The sequence below is a fragment of the Rhamphochromis sp. 'chilingali' genome (genome assembly GCF_963969265.1).
Source record: "Rhamphochromis sp. 'chilingali' genome assembly, chromosome: 8".
NCBI lineage: Eukaryota > Metazoa > Chordata > Actinopteri > Cichliformes > Cichlidae > Rhamphochromis > Rhamphochromis sp. 'chilingali'.
The window spans coordinates 12,190,806-12,208,489 of NC_137935.1; the positions used below are offsets into that span (position 1 = coordinate 12,190,806).

Sequence of the window (17,684 nt, forward strand, 5' to 3'; positions counted from 1 at the left end):
GCCTGTGGTCTTCTATTTCCTCAACATGTTCCTAACTGTGGAAACAGACAGCTTAAATCTGTGAGGCAGCTTTCTGTATCCTTCCCCTAAACCATGATGGTGAACAATCTTTGTCTTCAGGTGATTTGAGAGTTGTTTTGAGACCCCCATGTTGCTACTCTTCAGAGAAAAATAAAAGAGGAGGGAAACTTACAATTGACCCCCTTAAATACTCTTTCTCATTATTGGATTCACCTGTGTATGTAGGTCAGGGGTCACTTACCAAGCCAATTTGAGTTCCAATAATTAGTTCTAAAGGGTTTGGAATCAATAAAATGACAACAGTGCGCAAATTTATGCACCTGCCTGATTTTGTTTAAACAATTATTGCACACTTTCTGTAAATCCAATAAACTTCATTTCACTTTCAATTTCAAATATCACTGTGTGTGTCTCCTATATGATATATTTAACTGACATTTTTTACATTAACAACCAACAATTTATACAGGAAAATAATGACTATTAACAAGGTTGCCCAAACTTTTGCATCCCACTGTACACCCACACACACGCGCGCGCGCGCGCGCGCACACACACACACACACACACACACACACACACACACACACACACACACACACACACACACACACACACACACACACACACACGTGTATTTAATTTTGAGTGTGACTCCAAACACAGACATCCATGGTTTGCTAAATTTGATTTCTACTGATATTTTTTGTGTGATTTTTGTTGTTAGCACATTCAACTATGTAAAGAACAGTAGTAGTATTTAATAAGAAATAAGAATATTTCATTCATTCAGATGTCTTATGTTTGTGTTCCCTTTATTTTTTGAGCAGTGTATATAAAAGGTTAAAAAGTAATTTCACCATTGCTTCATTCTTGTCCCTGCTCCTTCATATAGTATTTTTATTTAGAGTAGTATGAGAAGACTTGTGAATGGGCAATTATATTTCAATGGTATTGCTGACCATGAATCAGATAAGTGGAAAGGAAAATGCACCAGTAGATATACTGGCACATGTAATTCGGCCTCATTATGTCCTGCACCTTTTTATACCATATCTGATATCACTATGTTTTTGTTGTTCATATAATACTACAGTTATCATATTTTTGTATTTTCTAATTCAATATTAATTTTCATTGTTTGGTTTTAATTCAGTTTGGTTTCCAAAGTGCATTTTTGTGTTTCAGTTTAGTTTTTAATGTTTAAAAATGTTTTGTTGTAGCTTAGTGTTTATCAGTTTCACTTTTAGTTTTAGTCTCTTTAATTATTATTGTAAGGAGGGTATATTTCTGAAAATCAATAGAATAAATACAAGAACTTTGAAAGCAGTCGACTTGCAGTCTAGACATCCAAAGTTTCAATAAAGACATACACCAGTGCCTTTTTTAACCAAACTAACAAATACTAAAACCATTTTTTATAAAATAAAAAGTTAGCTTTTCAAGTTTGTAAAATCAAATATAGTATAAAACCAGAGGTCAATACTGATTTACACCGAAGAGGATTAGGGCCACCAAAGAAAAAGGTCAGAATTCTGAGAAAAAGTCAGAATTCTGATTGTAATCTCAGATTTCAGATTTTTTTTTTTTTTAAAAAAAAACAGTCAGAATTCTGATATAAAAAAGTCAGAATTCTGATTAAAAAAAAATGAATTCTGAGAAAAAAGTCAGAATTCTGACTGTAATCGCAGATTTCTGATAAAAATGTCAGAATTTGGAGAAAAAAGTCAGAATTCTGAGATTCCAGTCAGAATTGTGACTTTAATTCTATGTGTAAAATACTGAATTTTAAAATCTTAACCACATGTTTGCAAGTTTTTCTTTTTGTTTTCTTCCCCTGAAAACCCCTGAAGGCAAACTTATCACATGTATGCATCACATGTGCGTCTATGTGAGAGAAAACACAAACTACGGCGGTGGATTTCTTTCTAGAGATGTGTGATGCCACTGCTACGCACAACATCTTGGCATTCACGTGTGTTATTTTCTGCAAAAAAAACAGAAACAAAGTGGCAGTTTTGGTTTCGTACCCATTTCACTAGATTTACTGTTTGAAACATGAGTTAAAGAAAGGCAAAAGATGATTCTTCACATTTCCAAGCGTGAATATATCTAATTGTATACTCCAAGTATTTATGATAAGAGAGTTAGGTTTTCAATAAGAGAAGTAGTCAGAGTGACTCAGTGTGAGTTTATAGAAACAAGTTTAACAATATAACAATTATATATTTATCTCCTGCTTGTTCCAACTGAAATGCACCACATGGACTCCACAACGTAGCAAATATTAACTCATGAAACAGACTTTGTTCTGTGTTACAAATACTACATAATACAGCTCTATTACATAATGATATATTTTTATTATTTGGTTTTTGCTCACGGTATCAAACTTGCATTTATTTAACAAAAGCGAACAGCCTACCCAAGGTGCTCACGAGAGTGACTTGTATAAATTTGTAAAATAAAAGTGTAATAATTGTGTATTAATCTCCAGGTCCCTCCAGTTGAAATGTATCATTAGAGACTCTCAAAATCCTTGCCTCCTTAAAAGCTCACAAGAAAGAAAGAAGCAAAATCACTTAGTGGTAAAAACATCTTTTTGAACTCTATAAAAGAAGACTACGTGCAATCACTCTCACAGAGATAGCAAGTTGAGTGGGTTTTATGCCTAACAGCAGCAGAAGGCTGCATCTCAAGTGATGTTTCTAGAGCACTGACTGCATAACCTTATTGCTCTCCAGTATGACACGGAAACACTATAAATCTCCTGCAGGATTGATTACTGCAATGCTCTTATTTTTGGTCTTCCGAAGAAATCTTTGTTACCCCTGTAACTGCTTCAGAACTCGGCTGCACATGTTGATGACCAGAAAGAGCCCGGATTACACTAATTTTAAGCACTGTCTCTCAGTCAGTGTTTTCAACTTGATTGCCTTTATATGTACCTGTATAGCTACCTTTTTAAAACTTTATTTCATTTTATCGCCAGTGTTTCCGTACAATGGGTTGGCGTCTAATATCTAGGTGGGAATGTAGGTGCAGTAAGGGCATAATGAAGGGGATCTATGTATGTTTTTGTTTATTTTCTGGTTTTAATGTGTACAGCACTTTGTGTTGTATCCTTATTGTATGAAAAGTGTGATATAAATAAAGTTTTGATTTTGATTACATTCATGTATTTAGCAGCTACAGACATGAGGTGGGATCTTGAAGGTGATTTTGCTCGCACAAAATGGCACGTGTGTGCAAAAGAGAAATGACATAAAACCAAAAAGATCGCAAAACGAGTGCTACATGTACTTATTAATGAAATGCAAATTCCTAGAGTGTATCTGCAGTCAGGAAACAGTCTAGACCTCTGTAATGATACTGTAAAAATAAACAAAAAAGACTTACTGGATAACTTGGGGGAAATTCATTAGTAACCTTTTAAGATGTTGAAAAACTTAGAACATCAGTGGTGGATTCTGTGCATAGAGGGCATTACAGATACAAGTACATGACAGACAGGATGGATGCTTCAGTGGAAAAACCGTCTGGTCCTGCAGACATGGAGGTTTCCAGTGACAAGCTTTTCTGCTGCAGGGGAGTTCGTAACAAGGTCCCTCTGACCTACAGAGAGGAACTGTATCACATCCTGAGGATGACGGGGCCTCTGGTAAATACTGATACTGTCTGCTTACACTTTTCTTCCTGTGTGTCATGTGATACCTGTATCACCAGTGGAACATTTTTGGTATTTGTCTTTCTAGCTGCTGTCTCGAATCCTCAATTACATGCTTCCGTTTGTGGTTACAATGTTTTGTGGCCGTCTGGGAAACGATGTGATGGCCGGCTATGGATTAGCTTCCGCTGTAAGTGGTTGTCTGTGGAGGCTGATGTAAGGAAATCATAAATAAAGACAAAGTTTCCAGGCACCTAGCAGATGGACAATAGATATTACAGCTATGAATTAGTGTTCTCTATATACCTATATTTCATATTCATTTCAGACCATTAACGTGAGCACAGCAGCGACAGGCACTGGTCTGGCACTGGCGTGTGATACTTTGGTGTCTCAGGTTTGGAAACTCATATTTAATTAGTTTTTTTCCCCCTGACCCCTAATTTCCCTTAATGCACATCCTAACTGTAACTATTTCTCACATTCATAAAATGATTAACTATGTCTGTGTGCTGCTTGAAGACCTTTGGTGGTAAGAACCTGCTGCGTGTGGGAGTGATCCTTCAGCGAGGCATCATTATCCTGCTATTGTTCTGTCTCCCCTGCTGGGGTCTCCTCATTAATGCAGAGGCCATCCTCTTATGTCTGGGCCAGGACCGTGAGGTGGCCCGGTAACTGAGCACACAGAACTTGCACATACAACTCAATCTTATTGTCAGTCAGTCCCTACAGGAGTCATATGCAGTACAATAACTTTCAATAACATTTTTTGCCATAAATTAGCTTTTGAGTGGTAGCAGAGCTATCTGAGCCTGAACAGTGTATCTAACTATAATAGTCATTTCTTTAGCTTTGATTGGATCTGAATACATCTGCTTTTTTTTTTACCCAGAATAGCTCAGCTGTATATTACAGCCTTCCTTCCTGCAGTGCCGGTGAGATGTGATTTTTCTCTCTGCTTTTTGTGCAAATTCAGTAGAGACACATATACACACCATTTTTTTTCTTTTTGCTAAATTTAAGCATTTTTGTCATAATTGTTTTTTAGGCAATGTTTCTACATCAACTTCAGGTGTCTTATCTACAGAACCAGGTTTGCTAATGCTGTGTACATAATTGCCTTTTCTTGTAATAGAATCACAGTTTGTTGTCTCAATCAGTGCGATACAGAGAGAAAGGTATGCTAAGCCTTGCATCATCTGGTGTTTGTGTACTCAGGGAATAATATTGCCACAAATGTACACTGCTGCTCTCGCAAATATTGCAAACGTGGTGACAAACTACATCTTTCTTTACTGGCTGGATCTTGGTGTTGGGTAGATATACTCATCTCAACTATCATTTTACACACGCACACACATATATACAGAAAAAAAAATGACATACTGGACTATCTCTGTGTCTTTGCATATGGCTTTCAGTGGCTCTGCAGCAGCCCACACTCTAGCTTGGATTTACATCTGCGCTTTTCTGTTTGTGTACATCTGGTGGAAGAAACTCCATGTATCAACATGGGGAGGTGAGATATTTAAAATGCATGCTCTCTCTGTGCTTGCACTAAAAAGTTCTATATAAACTGAGCGTCTCTCTTCCCCTGCAGGCTGGTCTGCAGAATCACTGCAGGAGTGGGGCTCCTACATGAAGCTGGCCATTCCCAGTACCTTAATGACTTGTTTTGAGTGGTGGGTTTATGAGTTTGGAGGATTCTTTGCAGGTAATCCCTATTTATGGTGTGAAATATATATATATTCAATTATCATGGAATATGTGCAATATACAGGATTAAACCAGTAAAGCCTGCTTCTAAGATAATTGGGTTTAGAGCTGGCAATACAGTCTGCAAAGGCTATAATTTATTCTGTGTCTGTAATGATCAGGAATGCTGGGTGAAGATGAGCTGGCAGCTCAACATGCTGTGATAATGGTGGCTTTCATTACTTACATGGTACTGTGTAGTGACTGCAAATCAGAACATTTCATTGTCGCCTCTTTCATAAAAAGTCTCAAATTTGGGTGATTTATTTAACTTTTTCCTTTCCTTTTTCAAAACAATGAATCCATAGTTCCCTCTTGGTGTTCAAGCTGCAGCATGTGCCCGTGTGGGCAATGCTCTTGGGGCTGGAGACACTGACAGGGCGATTCTATCAGCCAAGATGTCACTGGCTCTTGCAGGTTAGCTAAATGTGTTCTTCTGTGGTGTCTGATATTTATGAGTATTTCAAGTTAGAGTTTTTTTTCAGTATGACAGATTACTTACCTTTCCAGGTAGTTTTGCTGTTGTTGAAGGCCTCTTCCTGGGTGCTACTAAAACAATCATTGGATTCATCTTCACATCTGATGAGTGAGTCTGTGTACCTGTGTACCTAAACACCTGCTTATACAGTAGAAACTCTATACATGAGACTTTGGCTTAATTATCATTACAGAAAAATTGTAGCTCTGGTGTCACAGTTGATGAACGCTTATTGTTTCCTTCAATTTTTTGATGGCCTTGTGGTGAGTCTACCAGCTCTCGTTGTATTCAAAGCAACTATATTTGCAGCATGATTCCAAAGGCACCAGATTCATGTCAAATATGAAATTTGTTTTCCCCATCCCAGTGTGTGTGCACAGGCATCTTCTTGGGTACTGGCAAACAGAAGATACCAGCTGCGGCTAATCTCATTGGATACTACTGCATAGGGCTTTCATTGAGCATCACTCTGATGTTTGTTGTAAAACTAGGAGTGCTAGGTAATTACATCAAGTGGTCATATTTTGTTAGGTTCATAGACATGCAAGAAGAATAAATTGTTGCCTAGCAAGAGCCAGTTATTACAACTGATGCTCAGCGTGATTTCAACAGACCCATTTGTCTTTCTCTCTGCAGGTTTTTGGCTTGGACTGCTCATTTGCGTCATCTTACAGTCCACCTTTTACATCATTGTCATCTTCAAGCTGAACTGGAAGAGAATGACAGATGAGGTATATTAACTGACTAATATAACAATCAAGGTCATGCAGGGACTCAGCTGTTCATATACAGACAGAGATTTGTTGTTTTAATTTTTTGAGGCATCTGTGAGTGAGACAAAGCTGTACGTGAATATGAAAAATTTTGAACTTTTCTATTTTTCAGGCTGTGAAACGAGCTCAGAAAAATACTTACATGGCAGCATTAGGCACGGATGTTGTTTCAGACACTGGCCAAACATCAAGCAATGGGAATGTAAGTGGTCCAATCTAAATTGGTTGATGTGTCTTGTTCTACTTTGTTATCAGAGTAGAAGTAGCACTTCTACTACTTCTAGTTTTTTGTTCTATGTTTATTATTAAATTTCATTACATTTATCTTTATTTAACTTAATAAAGTAATGGAAAATACAATTCCTTTAAGTCAGTAGATGGCTACACACCAGTGAGTACCAAGTGCCAAGCGACACAGGGCGAACACGTGGACCACGACCCGAAGAGCAGCCATCTCTCCATCACTCAGCTGATCATCAGGCGAGGCCTCACTATGTTTGCAGCTGTTGGACTTCTTGCTGTGGGAGTAGGTGTGTACTTCCTTGTGCCTTTGCCAGAGACGATACCTGCAAACTATACAATGGACAGGATTAATAGTACAGATACTCCTGATCAAATCTCCACCAGTGTGATGGTCACATTAGAGAGATAGCGTAAAAACACAGTGTTAAGCTCTTACAGAATGATTGTCTTGGACTGTTTCAGGACCCAACTGTAACAGATGTGATTCAAAAATAAGGTGAATTAATGGTGTTGGGTACATTTCATTTTCTTCAAATTATCATCATTATTAAGTAATAAATGACCTATTTCATCACAAAGTGATGAATGTGTATCTGATTGTTTTATCAGCATTTTGTTTTTAAGAATACATGTCAACAGTTGCTAAGTATAAATCCTGCCTGGAGATGAAAATTAAACTTTGTCTAATGACCAAAGAAACAATGCTGTTGACAGAAATGTAAATAGATGTTCCATTTTAATTATTAAAAAAAAAACATTTTAGGTTGAACTCTTTGGTGTGAATTTTTTTTTTGCTTGTTTATTTGTTTGTTTTTGTCATGGTGAAGCCAAGCTGTTTATGTAGGGGTGGCCAAACTCAGACTGCATGATGTGGGATATAAAATAGAGTCCAGTTATTAATTTCTTTCTCCTTTTTTTCTGCATGGAAAAAATGAAATCATGAATTTATTTCACTCAATTTTTTTTAGAAATATTTTAAAAACATATCTATGTTGCTCAGGTGATAAGAATTTCATGTCTTTGCATTGTTAAATGCAAAGCTGTAAAAAACAGCAGTATAGAAATGTTTCTGTCTCAAAAATAGTTATTGGATCCTGTTTTAAGAGTATGCACTTGTCCCCCTAAAAGCCTTCACCCTCATATATGTTAGGTAGCTCGAGTGTTATAGTAGCTCTGGGTTATGGAGACCTTAGTTGATCTTTCTCTGCTCTGAGAACCTCTATTACCTCTTGGTTCTGCTGTGTGGCCTCCTCCTGGTAGGACATACCTGAAACACCTCACTTCACCCCACGTCCTAAGGAGGACGTCCTGATCATATGTCCAAGACATCTCAACCAGCTCTTTTAAATGTGGAGGTGCAACTACAATCATCCACTTGTTTTTGTGTGTCAAGTCTCTAAGAGATTTATTAATGAAGGTATCAAAAGGACATCCTTCCCCAAGACACTCACAAATGTTTATTTTATGATCACATTTCCCTCTTTACTCCTTTTCTATTGTTAACACCTCTTTGATGGTTGAGTTCTTAATTACCACTTTCAATTTGGCTTGAGAAGGCATTAAGTAAGCTATTTCATGTTTCTAGGATGCTGGATTGTTTAAGAAGTCTGTGAAATACTACAAGAGATTACATTATCAGATTTTCTCCAACAATGGCCTTTTTTTGGTCTACCATTGTGCAAATGTTTGATCTTTGCAGTTCTAAAATCCTGATGTTATTATTTTTGTAAAATTTCCTCAGCTGACCACAACTAGAGGTAGTTACTTGTGTTTTACACACGTTTAATCACCCAGATCAAAACATTCTTGCTTTCAAGTCCTCACCCCCATCTTTGCCTTTGTTGTGGTTGCTGAGTGTTTCTCTCTTCCTTCTCACAATCTGTGTTGTTTCAGCTGGACTTTGTTTTGCTCCAAGGCAGCTGTGGCTGCATCCTTTGCAGCATCCTGGAGTGCAACTAAGATGACTGTGTGAGAGTATAGAGAAAGGTTTTAGTGGAAGAACATACATTAGCATCTGGGGCTGCAGACATGGAGAGGTCCAGCGGCAAACGTTTTTGTTGTAGACGGGTGTGCCACAGGGTTCCTGTGGCACACAGAGAGGAACTGTACCACATCCTGAAGATGACAGGTCCTCTGGTAAGTACTGGGATTGCTCACGTGCCATGATCTTTCTTTAACAGACCACGTAGATGGAGATTATCCTTGCTGATGATACAACAGAAGACTGATGACAGTCTTTCTGTTTTTAAAAAAAGTTTAAGATGTCAGGAAAACACACTTTCACAGATGTGACAATAAAACTGAAACAATATTTGGCACTTTTTACTCGCTGAATAATGACTGCAAACTGCAGGAAATAAACTTGTCAGGAAATCTGTGTACCACGATAATTAGTTGCAGTATGTAATGGTTTATTTTTAAATTACTTGTCATGTAATAGTGGTATCACTCCTGCAACATTTTTGGTATTTGTCTTTCTAGCTGCTCTCTCGAATCCTCAATTACATGCTTCCGTTTGTGGTTACAATGTTCTGTGGCCGTCTGGGAAATGACGTGATGGCTGGCTATGGATTAGCTTCTGCTGTAAGTCATCTGTATGCTCCACTGATGTTTTGAAGCTTACTCGAAAAATGGATTAAATGAAGAAGTAATTACGAGGATGCTGATGGAAGAAAAGGAATTGTTACTTAAGTCAGCAAGATAATTGTCTCGTAATCACTCGTCAACAACACTTATGATTTAATCTATGCTAAGCACTTGACACTTGCTCTTAAGAATCACTCAAGTTTTGCTTATAATAGTTTGCATTCATTTCAGACAATTAATATTACCACTGCAGCAACAGGATTTGGTCTGGGACTGGCATGTGATACTTTGGTGTCTCAGGTCTGTAAAACCAAGTCAACATGATGCTATCATACACTGGAATTTTTTGCTTTCCCTTTTTTCTTGCTGCCATCTTTAAAATGTTCATTATCCTGACAGACTTTTGGTGCTAAAAATCTACTCCGGGTGGGCGTGATCCTTCAGCGGGGCATAATCATCCTCTTGTTGTTCTGTCTGCCTTGCTGGGGTCTCCTCATTAATGCTCAGGCCATCCTATTATGTGTGGGCCAGAACCCTGAGGTGGCCAGGTAACTAACAGCAGCAAATATACAGTAATATTATTGATACAACTGGCATAGATATGGGTACATCTAAACATGAAACCTGATCTTCTCAGGAATAACATCTGTGCATTAAAACCATTTCTGGTTGCCAAAGATTCACTAAACAGAATCACAATACAAATTAAGTGAATGTCAAAATGATCTCAACTAATCATATAAAACTGAACCAATGTTCCCTCTAATTTTTCATGCGTCTGAGCGAACACAAACTCCCTGAGCGGTCCCTTGGACCACTGTGAGCAACAGCAGACGTGAGCACTGTGGTCATGCCAGCATCGAATCCATCCAAGCTACATGGTTTACTAAAATAATCAAATTGCAGCATTTATGTTAGACTACTTTTAATTAACTGCTTTAGCCCACATACAATGAAAATTAAAAAAAATCTTGTTCATGACCTGTGTAGTATGTTAAAACTATTGGAAGTAAAAATAACTTGAACTCAAATTTTGAAAACACAACTTTCTTTTTTTATATACACTCAACAAAAATATAAACGCAACACCTTTGTTACTGCTCCCATTCCCCATGGGATGGACGTAGAGACCTAAAATTCATTCCAGATACACAATATAACCATCCCTCCCAAACAGTGGTCACAAATCAGTCCAAATGTGTGGTAGTGGGCACATCTGCCATATTGAGATAATCCATCCCACCTCACAGGTGTGCCACATCAGGATGCTGATCTGACATCATGAGTAGTGCACAGTTGTACCTCAGACTGCCCACAACAAAAGGCCACCCTGGAATGTGCAGTTTTGTCTCACAGCAAAATGCCACAGATGCCACAAGCAATGAGGGAGCGTGCAATTGGCATGCTGACAGCAGGAATGTCAACCAGATCTGTCGCCCGTGCATTGAATGTTCATTTCTCAACCATAAGCCGTCTCCACAGGCGTTTCAGATAAATATGGCAGCACATCCAACCGGCCTCACAACCGCAGACCTCGTGTAACCACACCAGCCCAGGACCTCCACATCCAGCAGGTTCACCTCCAAGATCGTCTGAGACCAGCCACCCAGACAGCTGCTGGAACAATTGGTTTGCACAACCAAACAATTTCTGCACAAACTGTCAGAAACCGTCTCAGGGACGCTCAACTGCATGCCCGTCGTCCTCATCGGGGTCTTGACCTGACTCCAGCTCGTCGCCGTAACAGACTTGTGTGGGCAAATGCTCACATTCGATGGCGTCTGGCACGTTGGAGAGGTGTGCGCTTCACGGATGAATCATGGTTCACATTGTTCAGGGCAGATGGCAGCTGAGAATGTCCCAGTTCTTGCATGGCCAGCATACTCACCGGACATGTCACCCATTGAGCATGTTCGGGATGTGCTTGACCGGCGTATACGACAGCATGTACCAGTTCCCACGAATATCCAACAACCTCGCACAGCCATTGAAGTGGAGTGGACCAACATTCCACAGGCCACAATTGACAATCTGATAGACTCCATGCGACGATGTGTTGCACTGCATGAGGCAAATGGTGGTCACACCAGATACTGACCAGTTCTGGGTCCCCAGACCTCCAATAGCGCAAAAAACTGCACATTCCAGGGTGGCCTTTTGTTGTGGGCAGTCTGAGGTACACCTGTGCACTACTCATGATGTCAGATCAGCATCCTGATGTGGCACACCTGTGAGGTGGGATGGATTATCTCAATATAGCAGATGTGCCCACTACCACACATTTGGACTGATTTGTGACCACTGTTTGGGAGGGATGGTTATATTGTGTATCTGGAATGAATTTTAGGTCTCTACGTCCATCCCATGGGGAATGGGAGCAGTAACAAAGGTGTTGCGTTTATATTTTTGTTGAGTGTATATATATAAAGCTCTGACTTGTATTATGAGCAGAGATGGGCAGTAACGCGTTACTGTAATCCGATTACTTTTAAGTAAGTAATCAGTAATTAGTTACTGATTACTTTTTTCAAGTAACTTGACCAGCTGATTATGAGTATGAGTCTGTGGTCTGGGAGAGAGTCCTGTAACTCTCTGTCTGCAAAATACAGTATATAATGACCAATGTTGGGCAGTTAATTAAATAGTTACTTCTTCAAAAAAAGTTACTGAGTTATGCAAACAACAAAGTTTTTTGCAGCTGTTTACCTAAAAATGCAACCAAGGCATTTTTTAAAATAAACATTTCAAACCATTTACAGAACAATCAGCTGTTCTGCATCAAATCTGATGCCACACAAATTATTTGTGTCACTCCAAAAAATAATTTCTGTCCACTATGAGATAAAGGAGAACAACAGCCTGATACCTGCAGGCCTGACAACAGGAGATGTATCACTCCTGTAACACCTGTAACATTCAGTAGTCGTCTCATTGTTCTGACACACACAACAAAACTATTGACTACACTACACACTAACTACACAAGATTTGCGCTAAACGTCGCAAATCTCTCACATCTTAAAACACCACCGCCATTCCTAAAACTTGCCCCCTTCCTAAACAACTAAATGCCATGTTGCCATATCATTTTTTGATTATTTTTATCATAACTCTGGTTTTACGTGGCCCATCAACACAATTTAAAAACTGGTATAAAGTTCACACTTTTTCTGTCAGTTGTTCCGTCTGTCCTGCTCACATCTCCAATGGTTGTGCACGTTGTCATTAACGTGGCTTCACTCCACATCAGCCACGCCGCTTTGCTAGCTAAAACACCAGTGTCGGCACATAAGGACGCTGTCATAGCCTGTCAACGACGTTCATTAGCTGCGTATATACGAATGTGAATCGCATTATTGGCTGGCCTATGGGATAAGGTGGCATCGTTCTAATTCCATACGGGAGCAGCCAGTCACTTACTGACTAACACCGCAAAACAGAATTGTTTAAGTTTTAATTGTAATTTCAATTCAGGTTAGATTTTTTTTTGTGCGCAACACAGATTTTCTGTGCGCAGAGACCATGCCAGCAGAGCGCAATTGCGCACGCGCGCAGCTTAGAGGGAACATCGATCACAGTCATTCTGATTACCTTTTTGCTTTATTCAAGGAATTACCAAATATGTCTTAGGAGCTTCACTAGCTATGCTCAAACTGCTCTTGTTAAGGTCTCAAACAATCTGCTGCTGACTGTGTGCTCTTCTCTATTTTCATTCTCCCTGACCTCATCTCAGCCTTGCATATTGTGGACCAGAACATTTAATTCAGTCAGTCTAAAGAACAGTGCTGGTATCAGTGATGTGACGCTGGATTGGTTTATGTCAGGTCTATCAAACAAGTAATTTTCAGTAATGACTGACAAAGCCTCATCTTCTCATTCAAATGGATGGAGTTGATTTTCACTGCTATGCAGGCACAAATGTCCTATAATCTGTTACCGCTGATGTCTCACATATTAGGTCCCGTCTAGCTGAATTAGGAACTGGATGTCTAAAAACATTCTAAACCTGAATGATCATAAAATTGAAGTAATTATAATTACACCCTCGTCCCCCAGCACTAGCAGCACTTTTGATCTTTTTTCTAATCTGGGTCTCCTACAGTATTTAAAAATGTCTGGAGAGAGACTCATAACCTGGGGTAATTTTGGGTCCAAGCTCTCTCTTTTATATGCAGGTGTTTAAAGTTATGCAGTCCTGTTTCATTCCGCTTAGGCAGATATCATTCCTATCTCATTTTGGTTAAGGTCATCCATGCTTTTATGTCCTCTGGACTTGACCACTGTAATGCACTTTATTCATCGTCATAACATAAATAAGATACAAATAATTCAAACTGCAGCTGACAGGCTTTTAACAGATAGCAAAATAAGTGACCAGATGAAATCAGTCTTTACAGCTCTTCACTTCCTACCTGTTAGCCTTAGAAATGATTTTACGGCTCATTTTTGAAGCCTAACTTTGTTAAGCACCTGTCTGCATATCTAAGCTGCTGTATCCATATGAAACTTCCTGCTGCCTGAAATATTCAGACATGCCTGATGCCTCTGCCTAATGACCTCAGGCTTCTTCTAAATGCATTTTTACTTTTTGGCTTTTTAAACCCACTAATGTCTTACTGACCAAAGCAACTTCTTTAATGAGCAAGATTGCATGAGTACTGGTTTCTCTTCAATTTGAAATTGCTTTTGTTTCTACTGAAATTATTTATTTTTAGTTGTTTGTGTAGTTCAGTACAACTTTATTTTGAAAAGGCCTTTATGAATACATATAAACTAAAATGTAAAATGTACTAGATGTACTCACATGCACTTCTTGCTTTCAGAATAGCCCAGCTGTATATCACTGCCTTCCTGCCTGCTGTGCCAGTGAGTCGCTGCTTTTCTCCTTAACCTTTATACAAACATTCAAAACCAATGTTTGACGTTTTTTGTGCTGTGCAATAATTTATTATTCTTCCATAGGCAATGTTTCTACATCATCTTCAGGTGTCTTACCTGCAGAACCAGGTCCATTTCTCTATTCCGATCCCGTACTGGTTTTACAGATATCGTAAATGTTTCTAAAACTAATTACAATTTTGGTGGAAAAGGAAATGTAATCACGCTGACTACATTTTGTATTCTCAGGGAATCATACTGCCACAAATGTATAGTGCTGCTCTGGCAAACATTGCAAATGTGGTGACAAACTATATTTTTATTCACTGGCTGGATCTGGGTGTTAGGTATGCGAACTCACACTCATATCACTTTAATGCTTTAATTCTGAATAAAAGAATTTAACACTGATATCAACCCAAATGTCTTGCAGTGGCTCTGCAGCTGCAAATACTCTGTCTCAGATTTACATCTGTACTTTTCTGTTTGCTTACATTTTGTGGAAGAGGCTTCATGTAACAACATGGGGAGGTATACTGAGAACAGTGATGATCTCATGCACCATCTTCTTCTTTTCCCTAGTTTTATATAAATGAGCGTCTCTCTCCCCCTGCAGGCTGGTCTGTGGAATCACTGCAGGACTGGGGCTCCTACATGAAGCTGGCTATTCCCAGTACATTAATGAAATGCTTTGAGTGGTGGGTTTATGAGTTTGGGGGATTCTTTGCAGGTAATCCTTTTTTTTTCCTTTTAGATGATCATAGACAATCTAAAAATATTTGAATCATGCCTGCTCTTTCTTCTTTGTCTGTAACAATCAGGAATGCTGAGTGAAAATGAGCTGGCAGCCCAGCACGCTGTCATGATGGTGACTGTCATAACATATATGGTAAGGTTTAATCACTACAAATCAGAGAATTAAATTCTCCCTTTAAAATATTTCTTTGGTTGCTTTGAACCACCTGAGAGCAAATTTTCTCCTATACTTTTTTCATAATAATGAATCCATAGTTCCCTCTTGGTATTCAAGCTGCGGCATGTGCCCGGGTGGGTAATGCTCTTGGTGCAGGAGACACCGGCAGAGCACTCCTAACTAGCAAGATGTCCCTTACTCTTGCAGGTCAGTTAGAAATGTATCGTGATTTATATTCGTTTCCCATAACTTTATTACCGTTATACAGATTTTGGAGCTCTTGTTTTCTAGGTAGCATTGCAGTTGTAGAAGGCCTTGTCCTTGGCTCCGTCAAAACAGTGATTGGCTTCATCTTCACGTCAGATGAGTGAGTTCAGCTGCATTCACATTTCACTAACAGTAATATTCCTAAACACTGTTGTTGCATTCAAAGATTGGCAAGGATGTGCAAAACCTTAATTAAACCTTTTCTTTCAGGAAGATCATAGGTCTGGTCTCACAGCTGATGAATGCTTACTGTTTCCTTCAGTTCTTTGATGGTCTCGTGGTGAGTTTTAGTTACACTTGGCAGCGCGTGTATGCTCCTAAAAGCATGACAAGTAAATCTAATATAAAGTTTATCTCTGTTTCATCCAAGTGTGTGTGCACGGGCATTTTCTTAGGCACAGGGAAACAGAAGATTCCAGCTGTGGCTAATTTCATTGGATACTACTGCATAGGGCTTTCTCTAAGTATCACGTTGACATTCGTTGCAAAACTAAGAGTGTTGGGTAATTGCACAAAGTGATGCTTTTTTTGTAATTTACTAAAATGAGCTTTTAAAGTGAAGCTTGCCTTGCACTTAAGTAATTTGTCATTTTCTCTGCAGGTTTCTGGCTTGGACTGCTTGTTTGTGTCATTTTACAATCTACCTTCTACATTATTGTCATCTTTAAGCTGAACTGGGAACAAATCACTGAGGAGGTATCATATGAAAACAACCAATAAAGATACTGTGCCTCAAATTGAAGATCAGTTTATACTTAGCTTCCAAGACCCAAAAAATATTAATGAATCTATTGCTTACACTGACTTTTCATATTTACAGGCTGTGAAACGGGCTCAGAAAAATCCTTCGTTATTAGGAAGAGCTCCCGTGACAGGCACTGTGGAAACCAGCACCCAAGATCAAACATCAAGTAATGTGAGTCTATGTAACAGTTAAAGTCAGCAATAGCAACAATTAATCTAAATTTCTTGACATAGTTTTGTTTTTCTTAAACCGTTCTTGATTACATTTATATTATGTTTTCTTCCATTACTGACATATATATATAGTACTGTGCAAAAGTCCTGAGCCACCCTTTGCTCTTTTGACATGACTTGCTTTTCTACTCATTTCAGTCCTTGTACATGGCCATTTTCAGAGGAATGATTTCCTTGTATTTGCTAAGTCACTTTGCACTTACCTATGAATCATGGAAGCTTTAAAAGGAAACTTTTTTTAGTCTTGTGTCAACATAACAGCTAAATTAGCAAAGAATGGATTTTAAATTGTATCTGTACCCATTTTCCCAGCAAAATATTTTTAAAAAGTGGAGAAATTAGATTTTCGCAGAGTACTATATACTATTGCAGTGGTGGATGCTCATATTCAACATGGCCAGATTTTCAAAGAGTTAGTAACCCCTATGTGCTAAAAGCTCAGTTTTCACACTTCTATATGCTGGATTGATTGCAGATGTTTTTTTTTCCCTTTTCTTTGCTCTGCATGATTGCAGTGAGCACAGCACGTCCTTCATACAGATACTTCATGCACACAGGTTATGACCACAGCAGTGTGACCAACCTGCTGGTGTTTTTGTTTCATTTTTTCCTAGCTGATGGATGGCTATATGTCTGTGAGCACTGAGTGCCAAGACAGGGGCACTGTGGTGCAGGATCGAGATGTGACACAGAAGCTGAAGGGCAGCCGCCTCTCCATCACCCAACTGATCCTCAGGCGAGGCCTCATTATGTTTGCTGCAGTTGCACTTCTTGCTGTGGGAGCAGGTGTTCACTTCCTTGTGCCTTTGCCTGAGACCAACTCTACTGTGGACTCGATCAACACTACATATACTCCTGATCAAATTTTCTCCACCATGTTGGTGCCAGATGAAGAGTCAGAGTGAACAATAGATAACTGCAATGATTCTGTTTAATGTTGTAAGAACAGAAAATCTGATGTTGCCTTCTCAAACCAGTTTTAGTTTGATTTGTTTGTCTCTGCAAGGTGTTGTAGACTGAACACAGGCAAATATAATGCTCGTTCATTGATTAATCAAGAGACCATTCATTCATTTCCTGCTCGTCTGCCTTTGTGCCTGCTTGTGCCATCCGTTACTGTCTGCT

General features: G+C 39.0%; 1 protein-coding gene across 1 annotated transcript; it reads left to right on the plus strand.

The window, feature by feature from the left end:
- Positions 1-3,523: 3,523 nt before the first annotated feature.
- LOC308401065 (uncharacterized protein) lies at positions 3,524-17,473 on the plus strand (the record flags this gene model as incomplete). The annotated part of the gene is made up of 35 exons (XM_080889124.1): positions 3,524-3,682; positions 3,777-3,878; positions 4,017-4,085; positions 4,211-4,359; positions 4,581-4,623; positions 4,737-4,781; positions 4,907-5,004; positions 5,110-5,207; positions 5,289-5,402; positions 5,566-5,633; positions 5,752-5,860; positions 5,954-6,029; positions 6,115-6,184; positions 6,289-6,421; positions 6,558-6,652; positions 6,807-6,896; positions 7,065-7,345; positions 7,765-7,807; positions 8,918-9,073; positions 9,419-9,520; positions 9,755-9,823; positions 9,923-10,071; positions 14,347-14,389; positions 14,486-14,530; positions 14,651-14,748; positions 14,835-14,932; positions 15,018-15,131; positions 15,223-15,290; positions 15,413-15,521; positions 15,606-15,681; positions 15,792-15,861; positions 15,952-16,084; positions 16,183-16,277; positions 16,402-16,497; positions 17,174-17,473. 35 exons carry the CDS (start codon positions 3,524-3,526, stop codon positions 17,462-17,464), a joined length of 3,654 nt encoding a protein of 1,217 aa, XP_080745250.1. The 3' UTR covers positions 17,465-17,473.
- Between the last annotated feature and the right edge of the window lie 211 nt (positions 17,474-17,684).